This window comes from Phodopus roborovskii, unplaced genomic scaffold, assembly GCF_943737965.1.
Source record: "Phodopus roborovskii unplaced genomic scaffold, PHOROB, whole genome shotgun sequence".
In the NCBI taxonomy this organism is placed as follows: Eukaryota; Metazoa; Chordata; class Mammalia; order Rodentia; family Cricetidae; genus Phodopus; species Phodopus roborovskii.
The window spans coordinates 2,622,185-2,648,924 of record NW_026126444.1 but is presented as its reverse complement, the minus strand read 5'-3'; the positions used below and the strand labels follow the sequence as shown (position 1 = coordinate 2,648,924).

General features: G+C 46.3%; 1 protein-coding gene across 5 annotated transcripts in view; it reads right to left on the bottom strand.

The window, feature by feature from the left end:
• Palm2akap2 (PALM2 and AKAP2 fusion) overlaps window positions 1-26,740 on the bottom strand; it is a 452,528-nt gene that overhangs the window by 24,845 nt on the left and 400,943 nt on the right. For all 5 annotated transcript variants that reach the window (XM_051187834.1, XM_051187835.1, XM_051187833.1 and 2 more), the window contains one exon: window positions 957-3,363. In XM_051187834.1, coding sequence (XP_051043791.1) covers window positions 957-3,363 — 2,407 coding nt within the window. The remainder of the gene's footprint in view (window positions 1-956; window positions 3,364-26,740) is intronic.

Sequence of the window (26,740 nt, the reverse complement as noted above, 5' to 3'; positions counted from 1 at the left end):
AACAATGCACGGATTAGAGTTGACCACGCCCAGAGAAGCACATCTCCAAGGTAAGATGAACAGACCCCCAGTTCCTATCATATCCACACGGGAAACAAGCTTCTGGTCGCATTGTTAGCCACAGTGGCATCCACAGCATTACCCTAATTGATAGCAGCCATCTATCCCAACAATTCAAGAAAGGGGCTGCTCAGACAATGAAGGGAGATCAAATATGTCCCTTTTGCTTGTAATAACTTCACTTTTCTAAATGGACAAGAATGGATGGAGATGACCTAATTCCAGAGTATACACATGTGTAGCCTGAGAAACATTGTGAGAAAATGTCTGAGGAAGACATTGTTAGAACATCTCGTGGTGTAAGCATCACAAAAGAAGACTTAGAAACCAAGATGGGTATAATGTCACACTGGGTGGTATCTTCTGGGATCATTACCTTATATGTGGTCTATCGTTACCTGCTTGTAACTGGTTGTGATCACATAAAGGAAGCCAGAGAAGATGAACAGAATATCTGCGGTCTGCAAACCCCAGTCACCATCACCACTGCTGGGGAAGGAAGTCAGCATCCCAAAAGGGGTTGGTAGAACTCCCCGCCCCCAATTAGATGAGTTTAATTTAACAAGCTTTAGGAGGTCCAGTTACTGACTTGAATACACAGATGGCACATAGGCACTCTCTACCAAGGTCGATGCCACACTTGGCCAAGAAGCAGCCCTCCAAGGGGGCGGGGATAAAGAATCTGTACAATAAATCAAGAAAAGAGAGGCAAGGAGCCCTTGGATCCACTGAGAAATAGCAACCACCACCTAAACTTGGCATCTTTGCAGTTGACACCCTAACACCCCCATTGCTAAAATCCTCCTGACACTGGCACACTGGAGGCTCTACACGTAACAGTGTAAGCAGCAGTTGCTCTGTGTGACACCTGGGTACAGGATGCAGCTGTCACTCACCTGGAGCAGTTTTGTAGCAGGTGGTTCTAGAAGGCAGCGATGGGGTGTTTTTGGCCCTGGGGCTCGGACTGCTCTGAGCCACCTGCCTCTGCCGCTTCAACTCCTCTTCCCTTTCCTGGGCTGCTCGGATCTCTTCTTCAATCATGGACAAAGTCCGCTGCTTCCTTGACCTCAGTTTGAAGGGCCCAACCATGACATCAGACTCTTGAGTAGCCAGGAGGGAGGCTGTGCTTCTCAGCTCGGCTGCCTCTGAGTACTTGCTGAAATACCCTCCTTCGGGCCTGCTCTCCTCCATGTTGACCGGCCCACTGGGCTGCAGAGCCGTCGGCGGCTGGGAGGGCCCCTTTTCCCTGAGTGCCTTGTCCTCCACAGGGAGGATCTTTGGTAATACATCCCTTTTCTCTTGAACAGGAGAGGACACCTGAGGTGGTGCGAACATGCTCTGCGGTTTCTCGGAGCCAGAAGCCCGGCTTTCGGCTTCCTCCCTTGTTGCTTCAGGTCCCTGCTGTTCTGATCCCTCCTTGCTGGTGTGCAACTCAGCCTTATCCACCTGCTCAGCTATGGCTTGTTGAATGGCATTCTGCACCAGGAGCCCAGCCTGATACTCCAGGGGGTCATCAACTGATGGGGAATCTCCCAGCGTGGAGGAAGAATAGAAACCATGGTCGCTGAACGACTTGGAGATCCCATCTCCACTCTCGGAGGGGTTGTCTGTTTGGGGAGTCTGAGTCAGGGAGAAGTCAGCCAGCAAGTTTTCCTGAAGGGCAGTAGGTGTCTCATTGGAAGCCCCACTGTCACTTATGTTGTCCATGCTGAAGTCGTTGGATAGAGTCTCCAAAACAGTAGTGTCCTGAGATCTCACAGACAACTCATCCAAACCTGAGTCCAGCTCCTCTTGGGTCAAAGATACATTGACGGATCTTGAAAACTGGTCCAGAATCCCATGATCTTCGTCCTTGACTACAGTAAGAATGGCCCGGGCACTCGTGAACTCTCCATCCTCTGCCCACAGCTTAGACAAGGGCCCACGTTTGGAAGGCTCGCTGTACGACCCTTCCTTTCCCTGAGTGGCAGTGCTCCCTGGGCCTGCTCCTGCAGACGGGCTCTCAGATACACAGGACACTTTCTGCCCCTTGGCTGCCTGTGTGCCGCTGTCTTCCAGAGGTCCCCCGACAGCAGCTGGTCGCAAGATGGTCGGTGGCTTGTCTGAGTTGATGGATCCAAGAGGTCTATAGAAAGGCTTAATGGAGAACAGCCTTGGTGTGCTCTGGCCTTTGGCCAGTGTTTGCCTGGAATTCTCCATTAGCTGGAACTGTTTGCGTGCAGCAGAGAAGTCAATCTGCTCAGTGACGACATCCTCCTTGGTGTGCTCAGTGCCATCTAGGTGTTCATAAGAAGCTGAGGCTGTGCAGAGCTGGGACAGGGGCATCTGATGCTGCTGCTGCTGCTGCTGCTGCTGCTGCTCCTGCTGTGCCCTTCTCTCTTTCCGCTCCTTGTACTTTCTGTGCGACTCCAGATGTTCCTCGTCCAGCTGTTCCTCGATAGTTTTTTCCTGGGGTGGATTCCACCACTTGGCAGCAATGCCAGGGTTCTTCTTTACAGCCTGACTCCGAATGAGCTCCCTCCGCTCCTTCTCCAGCTCTAGCATCTCTTCTGAGGGCCTCACTTTCCGCACGCAGAACTGCTCCTTCTCGCGCTCATCCTCCTCAAAGAGTTTGGAGGGCTTCTTGTCCTCGTGGAAGGCACGGAGCTCAAACTTGGCCTCCTTCTTCAGTGTGGTGAGCGTGAACTCTCCATCTCGAGAGGAACAGTGCGAGCTGATAGAGGAGCTAGGGCTGGCAGGTGCCTGCAGGTCATCTCCCAGCAGGCCTTGGGGCTGGTCAGTGGAGTGTCCATTGGCTCTTTCTCCTTCAGCCATGGTATCAGAAGGGCTTCTACTGAGCTCAATGTGAGGAGGCACCTGCCTGCCAGATGCTTTCTCAGTGGGTTTTGCCTGGGTAGTGGCAGGTGGATCGGCAGGTGAACCCTGGCTGCTCACTAGTCTGGCTGCACCAGGCTCTGTGGAGGAGATTCCGTTATAAGTTCCATCCACAGAGGAATCACAGCAGTTGGCCTCCAGCACCTCATCTAGATACTGGATCTCTCTGGCGACATCATTATCTAAGGACTCATGCTGATCAGTGAGGAGGCCGTTGTGTGATGGGGAATAAGAGAGGGAAGAGTGGTCCTTGGAATGGGGTGTAGAGGTGATGCCAGGCACACTTTTACATTCTGCCACAGACACCTCAATTTCCATGTTTTTGTGATCTGGAGAGAGAGAGCTGGCAGCAAGCTCCAGGCGAATGTCACCACAGTTGTCTTGCTTGCTTCTCAGCTGGTTAGCATCCTCAGAAAGCTGGGAAGGCTTCTAGAATAAAGAGAAAACACAAGTAGGGGGTTAAATGCACATTTCTGGATATAGATGCAAAGAAATTCACTCATAAATCACCGTTTTTACTACCACCTTCCTTTATTTTATGCTGGTGGGGGCTTTTCATCCTTGGCCCTTCACTGACATTTTAAAACCCTGAAAGCAAAACCATATTTCATAAGGTGGATATCAGTACCTTCTACTCATAAGAATTACAGACACATACTGAGGATACACTTGTTATGCATAGGTTCACTCTCCAGCACTGGGATGCAGGAGTTTAACAGAAATTTTCAGTGTAGAAACTTATTGGCAGACATTCGATTCCAGTAAACAGGGGCCAAAGCTGGCCACCTCCATGGAAAATGATTGCAGAAAAAGCAGACAAACCAGGGAAGGTGCCGGAAGGTGAGAGCCACTCCCAACCTCCAGCTTCAGCCAGCCAGTGACGGACTACAGAAAAAGCAGCATGTCCCTTCTCTCTCTCTCTCTCCAACTTTATGAAGGAAAAGTGGAGAGTAATAGGAGGCTAATGGGAACACAATAAAGTTAAAGAAATCACGACTCTATCGAAACACCTCAGAACAGCGTAAGAGCGTAAGAAGACAATATGCTATAAAAAGAGAGAGAAACCAAAAGGCATTTACTCACTGATGCTCATTAAACAGGTAGGAAATATGTATTTTGCAGAGTAGATGAAATGAGCAGGAACCTTAAGCCCCAGGTGACAAGCCCTGTCCTGAAAGTAAAGCGGGGTTTTCTGTGTGCCCGTGGAGCATGACTTTATTCCAGAGTTTACATAGGGTGAAGCCAATCGCAGCCCTTGACTCTATTGGAGCACTGCTAGTCTCTAAAATACAAGCGCCCTAACTATATCTTCCACAGCACTTTCAAGGAACTGGCTTTTGGCTCCTGCATCAGCACTGTCCTTTTCCTCCTAAGCACTTCACAGCTCAAGTGTGCCAAGCTCATCCATTGACAGCTCTCTCAAGAACTCAGAAATTGTATCTAGATCACAAAGAACTACTTCATGAACTAGTAGCAACTGGGTATGAAATGTTGAAAACCCGAAAAAAGCATTTGGCAGTATATTTTTGCTTTATCAAAAAAAAAAAAATGGACTTTGAATTAGAAATGACAACACAAGTACTATGTCTTAGGTATTTATGTCATCTGTTAAAAAGACAGGGGTTTGAAATGGCTTGGTCAGTAGAGAGCTTGAATGAGGACCCGAGTTCTAGCCCCAGAACCTGTGAAAACAACCAGCTGTGGTAGCACATGCTTGTAATCCCTGTGCAGGGGATGCAGACATGAGGGGCTCTGCCAGCCAGCCCAGCCTAATTTGATAACCCTAAATCCCAGTGAACAACTCAAAAAAAAAACAAAGGACACAGGGATTTGACCTCAGGCCTCCACATATATTCTTCACCCATACACATACACACACACATATGCCCAAATGATAACTGGTCACAGTAGCTCACCACTATAATCCCAGAATTTGAGAGACTGAGGCAGGAAGGCCGCCAAGAGTTTAAGAACAGTCTGTGCTACAGAACAAGACCTTACCTCAAAACAACAAAAGATGCTTTAAAAACTGGTTAAATGGGCAGGCAAGATAAAGGCCAGCCACCAAGTCGGATGACCTGAATTATGAGTTCAATCCCTGGGACCTGCACGGTAGAAGGAAAGTGCCAACTCTAGCACACAACACACATGATCTCCACACAACACACATGAAGGCAAAATGGCATGAATGTACACACCACCCCACAAAATGACAAAACATAACTTTAAAAAACATTGCTTGAAATGCAAAATTCGGGAAGCCAGGTGTGACAGTGCACAGGAGGCAGAGGCAGGTGGATCTTAGTGAGCTTGAGGCTGATCTGATCTCCACAGTGAGTTCCAGAACAGCTGGGACTAACCAAAGAGATTCTGCCTAGTAAAACAACAACAAAATCTGTTTGGGCCAATGGGGTAACATGACAAGATTGTTTTCCAATCCCTTTTTTTTTTTTTAAAGTTCACACTAGAAGGCATAAACAGGAAAGTGTCCCTTCCTGTGAGTTACAGGCAGTCCAATCTTTTTCTTTCCACAAGCTTAAGAGATCTCTTCCTGATTGATGCTCAATTCTAGTCCCTTCAGGGAACAGCTGCTTCACAGGCCACCAGGGAGAAGAGCTCAAACCCATACTGCAGCATTAACTATTCACAGCCAAGCACCAGAAAGTTAGGCAACAATTGCTACAAAAGAGCAAATGCCCCAGGCCTGATACAATCAAAGAAAGCCACCAGCAACTGCACCAGGTGAAGGGGACTGGGCTAAGGAATCGCCACGCAGGAGTCTGGGCTTGACATCACTAAATGATGTCTTGTTTAAACCAGCCAATGCTCTCTGCTCCTTTTGAAGATAAGGGAAGAACGAGAATTTTCTCCAGGCTGCAGATAAGAAACCGGAATCCAGTTTCAGATAAAACGCACATCCGTGACATTGACTGGAAAACCCCTTCCATAGGTGATCTCCTCTACTGTAATAAAGAGATGTGAAAAACCAGCAAGTGGAGTTTTCTGAGGTCAAAGAAAAGAGTAGGGTGCTAAGGGCTTATAGGTGATCTTTTGCCTGCTCTAGACAACCCTCCAGGTTGAGTCTTAATGCCATGGTACATAATGCCTGCCCTCCGAATGGCTGCCCAGAATAGCCAGCAGCTGCTGAGGATGTCTGCAATTTACTCTGGAATTCCTGGGCAAAGACAATATAATATAATGCAGCTGTGTGCTTCTGAAATGCATTTAAATTGCATTCCAAGGGCACACAGCCATCCTGAGGGTAGAAACTTAGGAAGTGGTCACCTTATACAGAAACCCCACCCTCCAAAGGTGGCTTCCTCCAGCACTTCTAGCTACCTTAACCCCTGCAGACTCTAGGGGATTTGCTAATTGCATAATTAAGATGAGAAATGGGCTTCCATTAGTGAAATTAGTGGCTTGTCTATTAGCATAATGAATCTTAGAATTGGGTGGGGATGAAGTCGCTTTCTGGGGATTGGAGACTCCCCAACCCTTGCATGGGGAGTGAGCCCATATTGGTCCTGGCTTGCAGAGCCTGGGGTTGCTGGTTTTTGAGATCTGAGAACTAAAAGTCCGATTTCCAACCTTGGGTTCATAGGACATGGGGTGTTTAATGTGATTACAAAATCCCTCCTATGCAAAACTAGGACATTCCCCCCTAAGAGAAGTGTGGACTTCGGTGACCTCAGAAAGCTGAGGCTTCTGTGAGAGTCCCGGATCAAGATTTTATAGCTATTGTTTGCTTAGTAAATGTCAGTTTGAGTGCTAGGATTTGGCTCCAAACGTGCTTTTAATATAACCAAGTAATCCCTTTGCATCTAAAGCTGCCATTATTAAAAATAATAAATAAAAATTAAAAAAAATTCAGCAGTCAAGGCACCAATCAGTTTAAGAGAATTTATAATTCCAAGATTCAGGTGCCAGAGCCAGTGTTAGCTCTTCCAGTAAGGACCCTGTTGGGCAAGCCAGTCTTGAGCTCTTCAGCAGATGCAACACATTGGTAAGAAGGGCCAATAATAACTTTCAAATATTTTCTGAGAATTAAACTTAGAAAAACATGTTTAAAATGCATCATGAAAATTGTAAAATGGTTCATGTAAATGTAACAAAAAGTTTATTTTCCAGAAATTTTACATCAAAGTGCAAATGACCAATGTTAACTTCTTTCTTGGAGGAGTCTGACTTCCTTGAGAATAGCATTGGGTTATGATTTTCAGAACAAAAGTGGTAATAGGAAGAGATGAAAGGAGTCGATCCGGACATGTCAGACCAAAAGCACTTTCTATTTTCCCAAGCCCTTCCTCACCTCAGCTGTTAAATGTTTATTTTAGTTCAAAGCTAAACATATTTGGGAAATGCTATTTGTGGCTAAAGCCAGGAGATAATTTTCATAAAATTATTTTTAAAAGTCAAATCTTGGGACCTGGAGAGATGGCTCCACAGTTAGGGGCCCTTACTGTCCCTGCAGAGGACCCTAGGTCAGTTCCCAGCACCAGGTGAGATGTTCACAGTGCTCCGCAACTCCTGCCCCAGGGGACCTGCTACCCTCTTCTTGCCTCCATGGGCACCCACACTCCCATGCACATACATACATAAGAATATACGATTACTTCAAAACAAAACTAATACTCAGCATTTGGGAGGCAGAGGCAGGTGGATCTCTCTCTCTCTGAGTTCAAGGCCAACCAGGACTATATAGAAAAATTCTGTCTCTAAACAAAATAAAAGTATTATTATTATTATTATTAATTTTTAAAAGAAGTGTCAAATCCTGAAGATGCATTGGGGGGTGGGGGGATATAGCTTAGTGGCAGAATATGGTACAGGAATGCCCTGGGTAGGATGCCCACCCAAGTATATAGAAAACACTAGTACAAGGATCGTGTGTATGATATGGAGCCTGTCCATCCCCAGTGCTTAAGCAGCCATGGAAAATGCTGCCTTGGGTGAGGCTTCATAGCAAGCCTGTCCTGTGGACACACTGAGTGCCACATAATTAACATCAGTCTTAGGTCTTAGCACAGCTGACATACTAAAGACCAGGATCTCTCTGTTTTAAGTGGGAGAGTTTTACTACCTATGACTTTAGAATTAAGAGGTTTAGAGAAATAAGAGGCATTTCCCCCAAGATCACATCTGGCTGGTAAATGACACCGCTCTTAATTATCTCAGTGTGTCAAAGGTTTCCTCCCAAAATGACAGGAAGCTTCCAGAATGATAAGGGAAAGGTCATGAAGAATGGACAGGTGAAAGAGTATTTGTTTGGTTTTGTCCTCGGTCCTTGCAAGCTTGAATCTCCTTAGGTAAAATTAGATTCAGACTTGGTGCTTAAAAATTACTTGGGGTTGGAGAGATAATTCAGAGGTTAAGAACACTGACTGCTCTTCCACAGGACCCAGGTTCAATTCCCAACGCCCACATGGCAGCTCAAAACTGTCTGTAATTTCAGTTCCAGGGAACCTAACATACATGCATGCACATAAAATAAAAACAAAATTTTTTAAAAAGTTAAATATATATATACATACATATATATTTAAATAAATAAAATACATATGCTCTCTCTCTCTCTCTCTCTCTCACACACACACACACACACACACACACACACACACACCTGCTTCTAGAAGGAGAAGGGTTTATGTGTATGAGTGTTTGCCTTCAGTATAGGTGTGCACCATATGCATTAAGTTCCTGAAAAGTTCAGAAAAGGGCCTTGGTTCCCCTAGAACCAGGAGTCAGGGATGGTTGTGAGCTACCATATAGATGCTGGGAACCAAACCCCAGGTCCTCTGCAAGAGCAGCAAGTTCTCTTAACTGCTGAGTCATCTCTCCAGTACTGTATTCTGCTTACTACACCCAGACGTGATACAGCAGCCTCAGACTTGAGATGATGTAAACACAAGTTGACCCTTCCCCATCGTGATGGACTACATCCCTTCAAAGCAGGAGCCAAACAAAATCAACCTCTCCAAATGAGGAGCAGGATGAGCTGGAAAGATGGCTAATTGGTAAGAGTGCATACTGCCCTTTCAGAGAATGTGAGGAGTTCAGTTGGCTACACCTACACCCAGAGTCTCATAACCACCTGTAACAGCAGCTCCAAAGAAACCAGCACCCTCTTCCGGACTCCTGGGAGCATCTATCTGCACTCACATGCACACAACCTTCCCCACATACACATTATTAAACTAAAAGGGGGGAGGGGCTGGATGGCTGAGACCACGCCTTTGATCCCAGCATTTCCAGAGGCAGAAGCAGGCCGATCTCTGTGAGTTCATGGCCAGCCTGGTCTACAGAGTGAGCTCCAGAACAGGCTCCAAAGCTACAGAGAAACCCTGTCTTGAGAAACCAAAAAGAAAAAAAGGGGAGGATTAGGGTGGGCTAGAGAAATGACTTAGCAACAGTTGTTAACATTAGTTGTTGTCTAGTTGGGTTTCCAGCTCACAATGGTGGCTCACAACATCTGAAAACTCCAGTTCCAAGGGATCCAACATCCTCTTCTGGCCTCAAGGGCTACACGCATATGATAACTTACATACACATAAGATGAAAAGAGTAACTCACTTTTTTTTTTTTTTTTTTAGGAGTTAAAGTTCCAACACTTCCAATGTCTGCTGTGCTCACAGGGACTCCAACTTCTCACTACCCACAGGGTATGTCCCCTCTTGACAGTGTCTGGCCCACCACCACCTCCCAGGCTCCTAGCACAGAGTGAGTGACCCAAATTGTGCCACCGTCAGGTGCCCACTGCATAGCCAGGTTTCTCAGTTCTGAATAACCCAGATTACTTCCTGCTACAGCCACTACAGTTAAATTAGAAATGCTTTTCCCCAGGTACTAGGTGACCTGATCCTTTAATCCAGTTATTTTTAAGTTCCATCAAAAATATGCATTCGTTGCTGGCCTAGGAACAGAGGCATGGTTACAGAATAAAACTTCCTCATAGCTGGGAAATCAAAGGACATCTCTGTCCCCTTCTTACCCTCCCTGGCTTGCATAAGTCACATGTTTGGTAAGCAGGACACAGTTACTACACAGCAAAGGACTGGCTCTTTGGGCCATGCGTGGCTGCCTCTAGGATGGCTGTTTCTGAACTCAGATACCCCCTTCACAAGTACCATTTGGGGGTGATACAGCCTGGCTACTTACTGCCTAGGACCCTTTCCTGGCTGAATGTCATCGCCTACCCACCCCCCCACCCCCCAGGAAGCACAGAGCTGCAGGTAGGGAAGGGGTTCTCCACAGAGGAAAGCCTCGGGGTCGGGGTCTGACAGAGGGGAAGCTGGCTGAAGAGGTTAAGGACTGCCCTGTAAGGCTGCTGTCATTTTATAGGCCCAGCCTGAGATTCCACGATGGTGACATGTTTGCTTGAGGCCAAGGAGTGTCCCCAGAGCTCTGAAGGGATGGCCCACTCCCAAGAAAGAATCTGGTGGCCTCAGGGAGATGGAGTCCCCATTCACATAAAAAGAACAAGGGCTCAACAGTGGTAGTACTGAGAGCCTTAGCAACCATGGGGAGCCTTGGACCTTCTTCCTGGTGCAAATGATGCCAGCTGCAAAGAGTTTACAAAGATAAACTCGAGCCTGTGGAAGGTCCTGAGCCGGCGGCTTGCAGCTCCGGTGGCCTTGTGTGCTGCAGACGGGAGAGCACAGCTCAGGGAGGGCTGAGCAGCCAGTCCACACTCCCTTGAAGGCACAGAAGGGCAATATTGGCTTCCTTTGTTAATTCTACTTCAGGGAAGTAAAGGAGAGAGGCCACATTCCAGGCCTGAATGGCCTTTCCTCTTCCACCTCCCAGCAGAGATGTTTCCGGACTGTGGGAAACAAGACAACAGCAAGAACGAGGTCAGCTCCCCCAGCTCCCAGCTGAAGGAAGGCAGACAGCCAGACTGCAGACCCCAAACCTTCCTGAGGCAGCTGCAGGCTAAATTTAGACCAGGAAAGCTCAGGTCATTGCTGTGACCCCTGAAAGGGGCTATTACTAACAATGCCTGGGTGTCTTTCCCTCCCTAAGACATCTAGCCAGGAAACCATCACAGCTTATTGTGACCTGGGGGGGGGGGGTCACAGTTCTTATAATGAAACACAAACCCATTGGTGGCTAGGAGTCCCAATCTCGTTGTGTAGGCGCAGCTTTTTTTTGTTTTGTTTTGTGGACTTGGTCTGAGCAGCAATCACCAGGTAGTCCAGTCCTTCTCCCTGAAGGATGCCTCAGGCAGAGTTATAAATGGATAAAAACCCCTCTAGAAACCACGAACAGGGAGCAAAGTCACCCATGCCCTGGCTCCCATTCACAGTAGGAATTTTGAAGGTGAGGGGGTTTCTGAACCACAGCCTGCCCTTAATGATGGACCTCCCACTTCCAGCCAGGCTGGAGAGCAGACTCCCTTCGTCAGGCTGCACATCTAACATCTGGAAAATGTTAAGATCCTGTTTGATTAGCACATTTACAGCTTGGGCTTTCTGTGAAAGAAATTGGAGACCGTTGTGTGTGGTGGGCTGAGGAGTAAGTCGGCAGGGTCGAAAGGAAGGAAGGAAGCTGTTGCATTTTCTGAGGCCACTGCTAAAAGAGCTGCTATTTCTTTTTCTCTTCCTTTGAGACAGGGTCTCACATTGTAGCCCAGTGTAGCCTCAAACCTGTAAGTGTTAGAATGATGGCACGCACCATCTTGCTGGCCCTAAGGGTGATCCTCTCCCCCCCCCCCCCCCCCGGGCCTCTTAGAGAGGTCTTAGGAATAACTGAGACTGGCTACTAGCTCCAGATTCCCAGGAATGAGAGATAGGTTCTCTCAAGACTTCTCACTAGGGCTATTTTGAAGGAAGGCCCCACCCCTGGAATAAAGCAAGATCAAGACCACATAAGGAGCTTTCTGTCCTTGTAGCCTGAACTTTTTAGGCAACAAATTCATCAGACACAAACAACCCTAGTTTAGTCCTAACTTAGCTGTAGATCTTTGCCTTTGTTTGTTATGTTGTTTTTTGCAAGACAGGATTTCTCTGTGTAGCTCTGGCTGTCTTGGAACTCACTCTGTAGACCAGGCTGGCCTTGGACTCACAGAGATCTGCCTGCCTCTGCCTCCAAGTACTAGGATTAAAGGAGTGAGCCACCAACTCCTTGCTGGTACTCAGCTTTTATTCCTGTCATCATGACCAGTTGACTAGGCACACGCTTTAATCTCAGCATCCTAAAGGAGGGACAGACTCCAGAGAAACTGTCTCGAAAAACCAAAGCCAAACCAAACCAAAAACCAAAACAAAAAAGCTGAGTACCACAGTGGACCTAATTGAATTCATTATGTTGAGGCAGATTCCAGAGAAAAGAAAACTGAACACACCGAGATGAGCCTGTGCATAGGAGTAGAGCCTGAGGAGGGTATCCTAGAGTGTCATAGGACCTCTAGGAACACTCAAGTCCCCCATTGAATGTGATGTACCCCATGCCATGGAAATGGAAGGTGGGCTATAGAATTCAGCACTGAGTTCCTTGAACACACACAAGACAACTAGAGAAATGGTCACCCGAGTCACTGATTCCCAAGGCAGCTTTTTTTTTTTTTTTGTGGAAAGGAGCACACAGATTCTCATACACTCACTCACGCTGTCTTTAAAGCATTTTCTGTCACACATGCAGCTGTCTGCCTATGCAGCATGTTCTGTCTCAGCACCAAGGCTGTGGGAGCATGACAGGATTCGCAGGGGGAGAGAGAGAAAGAGAGAGCGCAGCTGCCCACCACGCTGCAGGAGAGGCCTCCACCACAGCAACAGAATCCAGACCCCGACTCCCTCCTCCGAGAACACTCTGGCTTCAAGAACTTTCTCCTTCCAGATCAGAAAGCAAAGGACCATGAGATCTTACCCTGCCCAGAGAAACCCAGAGTGCGCGCCTCCAAGCCTGCAGTCAGAACTGCCTTTCTCCAGACGGATTCCAGTGCTCACACTGGCTCAGCCGGGACAAATTCCTTCGGAGCCTCGGGACTGGAGACTGTGATGTCACAGCGGGCCCTCCCTCTGTTCCCTAAAAGGCCATTCACACCAAGAAGGACTTTAGTCCCCTTCAGAGAAAACTGGCCCCTCCCTAGTCGGCCCAGGACCGGAGGGCAGTGGCTTTCCTTCCAGAGGCAATGCTAGTGGCCTCCTTTGGGCTCCAAAGCTGAGCAGAACAAGAGCCTGGAGGTACTGGTGTGATCTGTTATTCCTGCTTCTGTGGAACTTTGAGAGAGGCCAGCGCTATTGAGTGCAAAAATTGAAGGATTTCAGACAAAGCTATAGTCTTTTTTTATTCTTTTATACAGGATCTCACTGTGCAATCCTGGCTGGCCTAGAACTCAATATGTAGACAGAGATGGCCTCCAACTCCACGAGATCTTCCCGACTCTCCTCCCTCAAGCTGAGCTTAAAGGTCTGTGCCACCCATCACACCAGGCCAAACACTACAAACTCCTCAGGGCTGCTTGTGTAGCAACAGTCAAAGAAAAATCGGTAACAGAAATGCATGTCAGGGCTGGGCATTGGTGGTGCACACCTTTAATGCCAGCACTCAGGAGGCAGAGGCAGGCAGATCTCTGTGAATTCGAGACCAACCTGGTCTACAAGAGCTAGTTCCAGGACAGCCTCCAAAGCCACAGAGAAACCCTGTCTTGAAATACCAAAACAATGTCTGCTTTAATAAGCGAGACCAGACAGTACATGCAACGAATGTGTCTTGGTTAGGGTTTCTATTGCTGTGATAAACACAATGACCAAAAACAACTTGGAGAGGAAAAGGTTTATTACAACTTAAAACTCTCCAGTCACACTCCATCACTGAGAAAAGTCAGAGCAGAAACCCAAGGCAGGAACTAAAGCAGGGAGGAGGGCTGCTGATGCTTCATGCTTACTGGCCTCCTCCCTGTGGATTGCTCAGTCTGCTTCTTTCTTACACACCCTAGGACCACCTGCATAGGGATGGCCACCGCCTACAGTGAGCTGGGCCCTCCCACATCAATCATTAAACAAGAAATGCTCCATAGACTTGCCTACAGGCCAACGGCCACATTTTCTCAGTTAAAATTCCCTCTTCCCAGATACCTCTGCGTTCCTGTCAAATTGACAAAGAAACAGCACACGATGCTGACAGTCAGCTCCTTACTTTCCACATCATCTCACACGCACTTTCTATGTTATTTAGTGGATCCTATTCAATTGCTTATGAATTCATTTACTTTTGTGGTTCCAAGAATACAACCCAGGCAGGGCCTTGCGCGTCCTTGGCAAGCGGTCCACTAATGGGTTACGCCCTCAGCCCTTCCTTTAGTGCTGCTGTGCGTTTTCAGTTTGACGCGGGGCCTCACTGGACTGCCCAGGCCACCTCTGAGCTAACTCCGCAGCCTGAGCAGACCTTGAACTTGTGCTTCTCCTGCCTCAGCCTTCCAAGCGGTTGGTATGAGCGCGACACATTTTAAGTAGCTATATGCTGGCTGAGGTGGTTTCACCACAGAATGAAAAAGAGAAAAAAGAAAGAAGAGGAAGACATGACTTTTGCTATATAGATATAAGGGAGAAAGAATACAGGCAGAGAGAGAGACATCTCGGAGAGTCCAGCAGGCCATGAGATGAGAGGGGGAAGGCGACAGCAGAGAGCAGGAAGTGCCAAGAAGCTTGGAGACCAGAAGAGGAGCCAGGGACCATGAAAGCAGGAGGCTAAGAGAGTGATGAAGCCAAAATGACTGAGTTATGGGGGGGGGGGGAGAGAAACAGAGGAGATGGGGGAAGGGCAGCCCAGCTGCAGGGCTGGAGAGTTCAGGGTAGGGGGCGGGGCATGCCAACCAGGAGGACTCTAACAGGTAGGGACTGAAGGATGCTGGAAGAAACCTAGCAGGCAGGCATTATCAGCTTTGATATGTTAATAGAGACCTCAGGGAACCATTTGTTCTGAATTTGAGACCTAACAACCTCCCCACAGCTAATCAAGAAAAGAGCAGTATTTGCTTTCGGTAGAGGTTACTGACCCAAACAAAGGCAGCTGGTTCCCTGGCTTGTTCTGCCAGAATTAGACCCCACAGCTGCATTAAGTGTCCTGGAACAATGTCTGAGGACACTCACCCACTCCAACCCTGCCTCCAGATCCTACCCATCTCATTCTCTGAACTTCAAGTTGACCTGGAAAAATCCAGGGCCTAGCTGAGAGTCTTGGCTGTTTGGAAAGTGAATCAGAATCCCAAGTCAATTCAACACTGTGACGAACTCATTTTCATTAATGAGAAAGACAAACGCCAGGTTTACAGTAAACTGGGTGGGAATAGGACATCAAGGCTGTACACAATCCTGAGAGACCAGCTGCTCTGGGATCAGCAATTTGTTCTGATGACAGAGTAAACAGCCCACAGACTGTGGCCTGACAGTCCAGCCAGCAACACAGACCTCTTGGGACCCTCCTGTGCACTAAGGTAAAGGAAAGAATAGCCAGAGTAGATGAAGTCCATGTAGAGAGGCTTTCTCCGACAGGGAAGTTGAAGTCTTCTCTACAAATATTTACAACATCCAAATGACATTTTTAAAATATACTGCTTAACATTTGGGTATATTGGGAAATTTCTTGAAGCCTGACCTAGTGATACTAGAGCTCTTGGGGGAACTCTTGGGCTCTGTGGAATAAATGGAATGTTCTGCTATGTAGCTGAAGGCATTTCAAGACACCACTTAACAGTCTTATGTAAGATGAGGTGGGAAAATCACACACTGTAAGAATGCCATAGGTCCTGCTTAGGCACAAGGGGGCTACTGTGCCTAAGTGCCTACTAGCTACTGTGTTCCAGATACTCTAGAGGCTGAAACAGGAGCATCCCCTGAACCCAGGAGCCTGAGGGCAGCCTGGGCAAGAGCAAAGCCCCCAAAAGAAAACAAACGAAGAAGGAGGAACCAGAGGAAAACTTCCAGGTCACTGTGAGGCAGGGGTGATACCTGGCACCCACTATATAATCACAGGCACCCTATTGTACCGGTGTGAGAAAAAAAAAATATTTTAAATCTTCTCTATGCACACAAGAAAAAGCAGTCCCATCTTTAAAAATTTCCAAGTAGTAGGAATGCTACTTTCCAAGTATCAGGACCTGAAGTCCATTGGAATCAATGGCTCACTAACTTCAGTTGTTCATACATAAGCATACAAATGCACACTCATGGGCTTAAGTGGTGTCTTCCTCACAGATTCATATGTCCAAGCCCTAATACCCAGAAGCCTGGCTTATGACTTGAGCCATTACAAATAACAACAGTTAAAAAAAAATAACAATAACAATAGAAGGTTTCAGAGTTCAAGAGAGGTCATAAGGGTGGGGCCCAATCCAGAGGAAATTGAAACAGAGAGGTAAGTAGGATGCAGAGAAATAAGCATTCATCAGCCAGGAAGATGGGCCTGAAAAAGAGGCTTTCAGAATCGGGAGGACACCCACACTCTACCTGCACTTCTGACCTCTACAAATATGAAAGCGTAAAATGTTGCTGTTTAGCTACTGAAAGGGGTACCCAGCCTCAACAGAACACACACACACACACACACCTACGCACAGTTATTCATACAATGCAAAAAGAGGACAAAGCTTAAAATAAATAAATAAATAAAATAGTGGGGGGAAAATCACTGTAATGATGAAGTGGTTCATCCTCGGGTTAAGTGAGAAATAAAACGGACTAGCTATATTTAGGCTTGAGAAGTATAAACTGAGGTGACCCTTTGACGACAGTAGACTCCCCACACAGAAGTCCAGCAGACTCTCACTCAAGATTGCTTGTCCTCTGGTTAGCCTCAGCACAAGCTCTGAGCCTGGGAGTAGGTATTCTGAAATTTTTTTTATATATTTAATGTGGGGCTGGAGAGATCATTCAGTGGTTAAGAACACTGGCTGCTCTTCCAGAGCTCACAGCTATCTGAAACTCCAGTTCCAGGAGATCTGATACCATCACACGAATGCACATGAAATAAAGTCAAATAAGTTATTTTTTGAAATGTATGCTGCCACTTTGATTATTCAAGTGCAAAAAAAAAAAGATCTTGGAAGAACCTTGCGCTGGGAATAAGGGAGCCATTTTGAATCTTGGTCCAGTTTCACTAATGTATTTGTTACTTTCTTTGGGAATCAGCTAAAGGTAGGGAGGGTTTATTCTGCCTACAGTTGTTGGCTATATAGCCCTTCACAGTGGAAAGCAGAGGGCTGGTGTTCAGTCTTGCTTTCTCCTAGTCATTCAGTCTAGGATCCCAGGGTATGGGATTGTGCCACCCACACTAAGGGTAAGTTTTCACACCTCAAACCCAGTCTTACACACTCTCACAGATGTCCTGAGAGGTTTGTCTCCCGGGTGATTCTACATCAAGATTAGTGTTAACCACTACAGTTGAGAAGCCAAGTGCAAACTCTGAAGACCCAGCAGGTAACTTTGAAGACAGTTGATACTATAAATCATTATGAAGAAAGCATCTATTTGCATAACAATGTGTGCCAGTTGAGTGCTATGTTCCCTAAAATACCTTCTATCTCATCTTTCATTAGATTCCTCTAAAAAAGAGGAAACCCCCAGCTCATGGTGGCCACCACTCCCCAGAGACAAATAGCTCACAAATAACAGAGCTTTGGTTAGAGTTTACAGCCCAACCCATCCGGACAGAGCTGCAGTTGGGGAGGGAGGTAGACACAGGAAGTACTCGGTGCTACCAAAGAAAAGGCAAGAGGTACATCTTTAGAGCATGAGCAATACCAGCAACAAGCTGCCTTGGAACCCTAGGCCCATTGTGCTTCCTCCCCTCTGGGATTCAACACTTTCTGGTTTGTAAAATAAGAGAAACAAGGTAAACCTGCAAAATTCACTCAACTCTGCAGTATCAGGATGAACAGGGGGAAAAGGTGTAGACGAAAGGGTTTGTGTGTGTGTGTGTGTGTGTGTGTGTGTGTGTGTGTGTGTGTGGAGAGAGAGAGAGAGAGAGAGAGAGAGAGAGAGTGCCACTGGCTGCAGCATCTAAACTGAGTTAGGGATACTTTTACCAAGAGAGAAGTTGAGTCCCTGGAAGTAAGATGAGCTTCATCTTAGACACACCCCTTGGCAGAACTTTATTCTGCTCTCTGTAAACATTATATTTACAATGGGTACAAGTCACCAGTGCCTTATTGTCTACGTTTTTATTTTTATATATGCCTATACGCAGGTATGTATGATGTCTGGTAACAATGGTTTTCCTTGGAATGGAGACCTACGTAACCCTCTTTTCTCCAACCTTCACTGCACCTTCTGATTTTCACATGTGCATTTATCTATTACCTCCTGAAGAAGGATTAAGTACATAAAAATATAGACAGAACCAGATACTGTGGCACACATCTGTAACACTTGGGCAATGGAGAGGTGATGTTGAGAAGGAGCTTACAGTGAGTTTGAATTCATGATTCTCATGCCTCTGCCTCCCAAGTGCTGGTAATGTAGGCACGTGATACACACCTAGCTTTAATTATCATTGTCTGTGTGCATGAAAGCATGCATTTGTGTGAGTGCGTGTATGCGTGAGTGCGTGCATGAGTACATTTATAGTGCATGTGTGGAATGCATCTGATATATGTAAAAGAAAGTGTGGGGAGCTGCCAGAGCATTATGAGAGGACAGGAGGGCCTTGGCTGTCTTGTTTTATCCCATCCAGTCATATTTTCATGAAACAGGGTCTAAAACTAAATGGCCAGCAAGCCTGGTGATTCTCTGGTATCTGATCCTCCCCCCTCTCCTCACTCTCATAACTGAGTAACCATACTAGCTTCTCGTGGATGCTATGGATTTCAGCTGTCCTCATGCTTATGCAACAGCTTTCTTACTCAATGAGCCATTTCTCTATCTCCTTGATCTCTATTTTATGATTCACCCATCCAGCAGTGAGGCCTTGACTCAGGATGAACCAATTTTAATCCCAGTGTGCCCTTCTGTCCAGTAAATTCCCAAGTATGTCCCATCATAGGAGCTGACTCTCCCCTCTCCACAGCTGCATGGCAATATAATCTCCCTTCTTCGTGGGAGATAAGCAACTGGGGGCTGTCTGTAGACATTTCCCTTTCAAGAGCTGCCCTTTCCCAGAAAAAGTTGTGCAATACTCTGAAAAACTAAATTCTTCCCTGGGAGCCAAATGTCACAGAATTTAATTTTATGAACTATGTCACAGGCTGTCTTAGGAAACCCCCATTGACAAGTTTCCCAAGATCAGAATAGCCAAATAAAGATTTGGGGGCAGAATTTATTATTCTAAATAACAACATTTAGCTGGTACAGTGGCATGCATGCTTGATCCTGGCACCCAGGAGACTGAGGCAAGAGAATCATAAATTCTAGGCCAGCCTAGGTTCCATAGTGAGATTCTGCCTCAAAATAAAATGACTTTCCTCCTTTCCTCCTTTTCCATTCAAAAGCACTGGCAAATCAATCTAGTAACTTTCTTACAGACCTAACACACACACACACACACACACACACACACACACACACACACACACACACACACGACCCCACCTAAGTTTATTGATTTGAAATCAACTTTCTGTTTTTTGTAAAATATATCAAAGCTTTGAGTGAATTTTCAAAAAGAATATTTTGAACTTCCTAAATCTAGTCTCCTGTAAGCAAAGGCTACATCCTTCTAATAATGCAGTTAGCATTTAAAGCAAAGCCAGGAACTGAGACTGCATTTAGGTAATCCCAAAGCCCCGGACCAAGTAAAGGGAGTCTGTGCCTATGCCAGGTGGTTCCTGGCCCTCAGGAAGGCTTGAGGGTCTGGGAGGATCTGTAGAAGGACTCACATGACAGCAAAGATGGGAAACAGATCAGGAAGAAGATATCAAATGAGTTTAACATTCTCCTTCATTAGGTAGCCCTCACAATTCCAGAAAGAGAATCACATAGCAGTGCTTTTAAAATGACAGAGCTGATGCATTTGCAAGCACCCACAGGTAGCCTCTGGTTGGAGCAACTGTCCACTGATACAAGGAACTGGGTAGAAGACTCTAGAGATTTAGATTTGCATGCACTGCTCTAGCATTAGGGGATGAGCCAGAAATTTTCTGACACCCATTTTATGATGTAAACCAATGTCATTGTCTATACAGATTTCTGAGCCTGGCTACCAGGGTACATTTACAGTTTAAATAAGATTAAGTGTTCTTGACCTTGAGAATCTGACCCTGGATGTGGTTCCAATTCCAAGTTAGGGGAACACCTGGAACCTTGCCTCTTATCCACAGTTCTGCTCTCCACAGTGCACGTGGACCGGCTCTGACAGACATACTCCCTGAAGTCCAGGCAGCCAATTCTGAGGGCAGCTAAGAGATGGCCACCTTTATCCACTGGTGCCCTTTATGTCAGAAAGGAACCTCTGCAGCAGCAGAAAGGCAGGGCCTGCATGACAATCAGAGGCAGAGGGATGGGATGGGCAGGGAGTGTTGGAGATAGCCATGTAAAGAAACGTGGTCCTTCCCTTTGGTTTTTTTGATGCCAGAGGAACCTAACCCTGTCTGCTCTGTTTTTGTTGTTCGTTGGCTGGTTGGTTATTGTTTTGTTTTGTATAATTTATTCTTTATTTTATATGCATTTGTGTTTCGCCTGCGTATATGTCTGTGTGAAGGTGTCAGACCCTGGAATTGTTACAGGCTGTTGTGAGCTGCCATGCCATGTGGGTGCTGGGGAACTCAGGTCCTCTGGAAAAGCAGTCAGTGCTCTTAACCACCGAGCCAGCCCTCCAGCCCTCCTGTTCTAGTTTATAGGCAGTCTCTCTGCCATGCCTGGCCATGGGATCACTGCGGCACCATAGGTGAGAGACAAATGGTCAAACTGACTGTGGAAACAAGGCAATATCTGAGAACCAGCAGTGAGGAGAGGGTCACTGTGCTGACTTATTCATCCTGTTCACCCACTCAAGTCCCTTTGATCTGAGGCCACTTGCTGCTGACCACCTTGCTATGGCCCAGTATGTGTGAGACTCGTGGGAGGCCTGGAGGAGAGAAGGGCATTGTTTGAATCTCTGGTGTGGCCTGCTGATGGTACAAAATCTATTAAAGGATCTGCTCCTTGACATTCCTCTAGGCTAAACAGGCTTAAGGCTGTGCTGTATGGGGCTACTGAGGGAGCTGATTTCACTAGCCTAACCACCTGGGTGGGCCTGATCCCTAAAAGCCAGAGGGCTCAAGAAGAGAACCAACTCCTGATGCCTGTGCTCTGACGTCTGAGTACTCACCATGGAACTCTCTCTCTCTCTCTCTCTCTCTCTCTCTCTCTCACACCACAGAACACACATGTACTCCCCCACACACAATTTTAGAAGAATTACAGTTGAAAGTTGAACCATGGTTCCCCAAATTCATATCCAGCTAGAACGTCAGATCATTGCCTTATGTGGACAAGGAGTCTCTGCGGATGCAATGTGCTAACAGGAGGTCATACTCGGTGATGGTGGTTCTCATCACAAAGTCACCTTTGTAAGAAGAGGTGACATTGTGACACAGAGTAAGGATCCGAGTGAAAATGGAGGCTGATCGCTGAGTCAAGCATCTACAAGCCATGGGTATTCAGTCACAGTAGTCGATGGCAGAGATGCAGGATTCTCCCTCCGAGCCTAAGGAGCACCTGCCATGCTTCATTTCCTCCTGGGCTAGCAGCACCTACCTACCCTGGTATTGCTGTACGTCACCATGATTGTGGTGGCTTGTTTGAGCAGGAATAGGAAATAAACGTGCTGACCCTATGAAGCCACCTCAAGGGTGCCTAGGAAGTGCCAGGCCCTCCAACACAAGTTGGAGTTTTAAAGCCAGAAAGAGCAAAGGAGTATGTGAGAAATAGGACAGCAACCACTGCAGGCCCAACTATCTAACTGGAGCAGAACCCTGCCTAATACAGCTGAATGAAGAAGCCAGCATATAAGACAGCTGGTCTGGAACTGGTGATCGGGGTCTCCCTGTCAAACCAGAGAAGCAATGTATGAGTCCAGAGTCCCCAAGAGTCTTGGCCAAGGCTGCTCGGAATCTTTTGTTATCACGATACACAAGCTATCAGGTGCTACTTTCACACACAATCACATAGTCTCCTTAAACAAGCCCTTGAAGGCAGTATTTTTTGTAAGTGTGCTTTATTTTTTTAATTTTGTTTGTTTGTTTATGGAGACAGGGTTTGGCTGTCCTGGAACTTGCTCTGTAGACAAAGCTGGCCTCGAACTCAGAAATCTACATGCCTCCTGAGTGCTGGGACTAAAGGCGTGCACCAACCCTACCCAGAAAAGATCACAGTAGCTGGCCTGGAACTCTCTAAGTCAGTGGTTCTCAACCCTCTTAATGCTGTGACCCTTTAATAAAGTTCCTCATTTAGTGGTGACCCCAAACCATAAAATTATTTCATTGTGGCTTCATAACTGTAATTTGCTACTCTATGAATCATAATGTAAATATCTAATATGAAGGATATTTGATATGCAACTCCCTGAGGGGTCTCAACCCATAGGTTGAGATCCACTGGTCTACACAGACCAAGTTGTCCTTGAACTCACAATGAGTTGCCTCTGTCTTCCAAATCCCAGAATTAAAGGTGTGTACCACCATACCAGGCTGATATTCTTGCAATTTTTATTGTTGTTTGTTTGTTTGTTTAGTTAAGACAGGGTTTCTCTGTATAACAGCCCTAGCTGTCCTGGAACTAGCTCTATAGACCAGGCTGGACTCAAACTCACAGAATCTGTCTTGCCCCTGCTGGGATAAAAGGCATGTACCACCACTGCCTGGTTTCTTGCAACTATTTTATGGTCAAGAAAGTGAGGTTCAGAGAGTTATCTATCTATAACTATCTATCTAACTATCTATCTATCTTGAATCATCTATCATTTAGCTGTACTAGGAACTAAATCTAAGGCCTCATGAACGGTAGGCATGTGTTTTACCAATGGACTTTATACTCAAGCCCACTTTACTTTTTATTTTGAGACAAGGTTTCACTAAGTTAAGTTAGTCGGCTGGCCTTGAATTTATAACCCTCCTTCAGCCACTTCAGTAGCCAGGATTGCAGGATTGCTTGTACATCCAACCTCGTTAGGCTCAGAGAGTTTCCTTGTCTGAAGGCCTCTGCTGAATGGATGGTGAGGCTGGAGGCAAGCGATCCTGGCTCAGGGCCTTCAGCCGCTAATCTAAAATGTAAAAGTAGAAACTGGGGCAACCTGAACTGGAGGCTCAGCTAGGAAGCAGGACTGGCTACTGGATCCTTTTTGTCCTTCACCATCTGCAGTCAGCCCTACTTGGTCCTAGTTCCCTATGAACAGATTCAACCAAGCATGATGGGAAAAATACCAGAATGCTGTGCAGGTTCCAAAAAGATACAGATTCTTCCCACGTGTTATTCCCTACAACACATTAGACCAACTGGTTACATAGCGTTTACTTCTTGTTGGGTATTAGAAGTACTCTACAAGAGATTTAACATGGTAGGCAAATCCTATATCACTTTACATAAGGAGCTTGACTTTGGTATGGGTGTAATAGGTGTGGGAGTCCAGAAACAGAAAAACTGTAGACTAAATTGTCTCTAGAATTAATAGCTGTGTGTGTGTGTGTGTGTGTTGGCATTACAGAAACAAATGGCACAGATAAGAATAATGGAAGTTATTACTCTAATACCTGCACTGTGTGGGCATTCTGCCAGCATGTGACTTGCACTGTCTTCGGTTCTTCTAGCAACTCTGGAAGGTATGCCAACCCCCAGTTCACAGATAAAGACACTGAAGCTCAGAGCTCAAGTAATTTGCTCAAAGGCACAAAGCAAGTTCAGGCAGAGCAGAGAATGAGTGTTAAGCCCTGCTCTGCCTATTTGCTGTGGAGAGATGCATCTTGGCACCCCTCTGCCTGCTGCCTCACAACACATAATATACCACAAGAAATGAAGGAAGGGGACAGGGGAAATGATTCAGGGGTTAAGAACACCTGTTGCTCTTGCAGAGGACCTGGTTCAGTTCCCAGCACCCACAAGGGGGTTCATACTGAAACACCATTTCCCAGGGATCTGATACTGGTGGACATTGGGCCTATGTATGGTGCACATTCATGCATGCAGGAAAAATACTCATAAAAATAAACTTCAAGAAGGAAGGAAGGAAAGAGAGAGAGAGAGAGAGAGAGAGAAAGAAAGAAAGAGAAAGAAAGAAAAGAAAGAAAGAAAGAAAGAAAGAAAGAAAGAAAGGAAAGACTTTAATTTCAGCACTAGGGAGGCAGAGACAGACAAACCTCTGTGAGATCATAGTGAGTTCCAAGCCAGCCAAGGCTACATTGTGAAACCTTGTCTCAAAAACAAAGAATAAAGAGCAAACTAGAAAGTTAACAAAATGGATCAGCAGGTAAAGAAAGGTCCTTGGAGCCAAACTTGATGACCTCAGTTCCATCCCTAGGAACACTATAGTAGAAGGAGAAAATTGATCTCTCAGACTGTGGTACATACACACCCACACAAACAAGCAAATAGGATTAAAAACAAAACAAAACAAAAACACAACATACATATGGAAGACCCTTTCCTGCACCTCAGTTAGGAGAAAACACTGGGCTTGGCCACCCAACCCTCAGGATGCCTGACATTCTCAGTCTCTCCTAACACTCTAGGTGAGTTCCCCAGCTGAGTGGTTGGAATTCTCCAGATAGTGTAGGAGCCCCTCCCAAGAATGTCTGTTTGTCTTGTACACAGGTTCCAGCACAATAGCTAAAGATCTTGGAACAGCCAGGCCATTCCGGATGTGGACCTCTCCCCAAACAGGCAGGACAGAGAGGGTGGGGGAGTGGGGGGGGGGATCTAAAAGCAGGAAATTGCAGTGGTCAGGGTGGTGGGGGCTTGGTATGTCAGGAACACAACCTACAAACAGTTCAAGCTGTGAGATGCTGGGCGGTTGTAGGGACTGAAAGGGTGACCACAGCCCAAATGCCGCTTTGATGTATAGACTTCCTGTTTTACACTGGTTCAGCTCGGATTTTTTTTTTTACTCTCTCTCTCTCTCTCTCTCTCTCTCTCTCTCTCTCTCTCTCTCTGTGTGTGTGTGTGTGTGTGTGTGTGTGTGTGTTCTACAAACCAAACCTAGAGCTTCTGATCTACAGCCATAGCCTTTTTGTGTAGTTTTCGAGACAAGGTTTCTCTGCCTGTCCTGGAACTCGCTCTGTAGATCAAACTGTCCTGAAACTCACAGAGATCCACCTGCCTCTGCCTTCCCAGTGCTGGGATTATGGTGACCGCCTGAAGCATAGCCCATTTTAAAAGTTTCATTTGAAGACAGGGTCTTGCTAAATAACCCAGACTATATAGCCCACATTATGTCTTAAACTCACCATCTGCAGCCTCCCTTCCAAACAGCTGAGCTTATAGGCCTGCACCCCTAGGCCTAGCTGAGCCTTTTACTTTTCGGAGGTGTAAAAATGATGGTCATTCTGCCTACTTTGCATTCTGAATTCCCCACCCCATCGCTCCTTTCCTCTGCTTTGGGGGATGCAGTTTGTTTTTGTAAGTGGCTGTGAGGGAGAGCACTTGGTATCTGACACCACATTCCTCTAGTCACCTGTAAACTGTAAATGGACACTCGGTTGGCTCTGGCTTTGCTATTATGGATGAGGGAACATTGACTACAGACATTTCTTCAGCAGACTCCTTTCACACTTTGTCGGTGCATCCAGAAATGGAATTTCTAGATTATATATATATTGTTTCCTTTTTTCTCTTCCACCCCAGACTTAAACCAAACCAAAATAAAACAACAAGCCCTCCCATAACAGGAAATTATGCAGCAGCTACCTACCCTTTTCAAACCTTACCCTTTCCAGACTCATCCTCCCTCTGGCCCCTCCCACTGCTGTGTGAGCCCCTCCTCTCCGCTAGCAGGCAAAGTCACTCAGGCTTTGCCCAGGGAGGATCAGGCAAACCTGCTCCCCTGTGTCATAGGGTCTGCTTCACCACAGCCTGCAGGTCTTTCTAGAGAGTCTGCCAGGTTAGAGCAGACGATCCCTGTGCACAGAATTATCTTTTGCAAATGTTTTCATCAGTCACAGTCATGGACTGTCCTGCCATCACTCACTGTCCTCTAGGGCTAGGGAGGCCTCTTCTGAACTTTGAAATCCGTTACGACTTGAAATCCCCCAGCCTGACCATAACCTTTAACCTCTGGAGGTTTCTGAAGTTTTAATAACATTCTACAGTCTTTCAAATTACAGTTACTAATTAGTATTTAAATGATTGTTTTTAAGCCCCCATGAAAAATACAGTTAGACTTTTTTTTTTCTAGCACTACACACTTAAGTCTGCCAATGATAGCTGAGGGGGGAAAATGGGCTGGGAGTATAATTTTCTTGTACTTTCAAAAACCTGTAGTGCAGGGCTGGAGAGATTGCCCAGTGGTTAAGCACACTGGCTGTTCTTCCAGGGTACCAGGAGTTCAATTCCCAGCACTCACATGGATGCTCACAACTGTCAGTAACTCCAGCTCCTTCCTGGGAATTTGAAAACCTCACACAGACATGAATGCAGGCAAAACACCAATGCACACAAGATAAAAGTAAATAAATCATTTTAAAAATACGTAAAAACTGTGCTGGGATATGGCACATCCTAGTTGCTATTTCAAGCATTTCAAATGCACAACGCAATGGTGTCATGTATTCATTGTATGTATTCACATCATTGTGTGGTAACTGGCACTGTCTCCCAAACACATGCTCACCACTCCAAACCAGAACTCTGTACTCATGAAGCAAGATGGGTTGTGGCTTCTGAAACATTCTATGAGGTTAATTGGGACA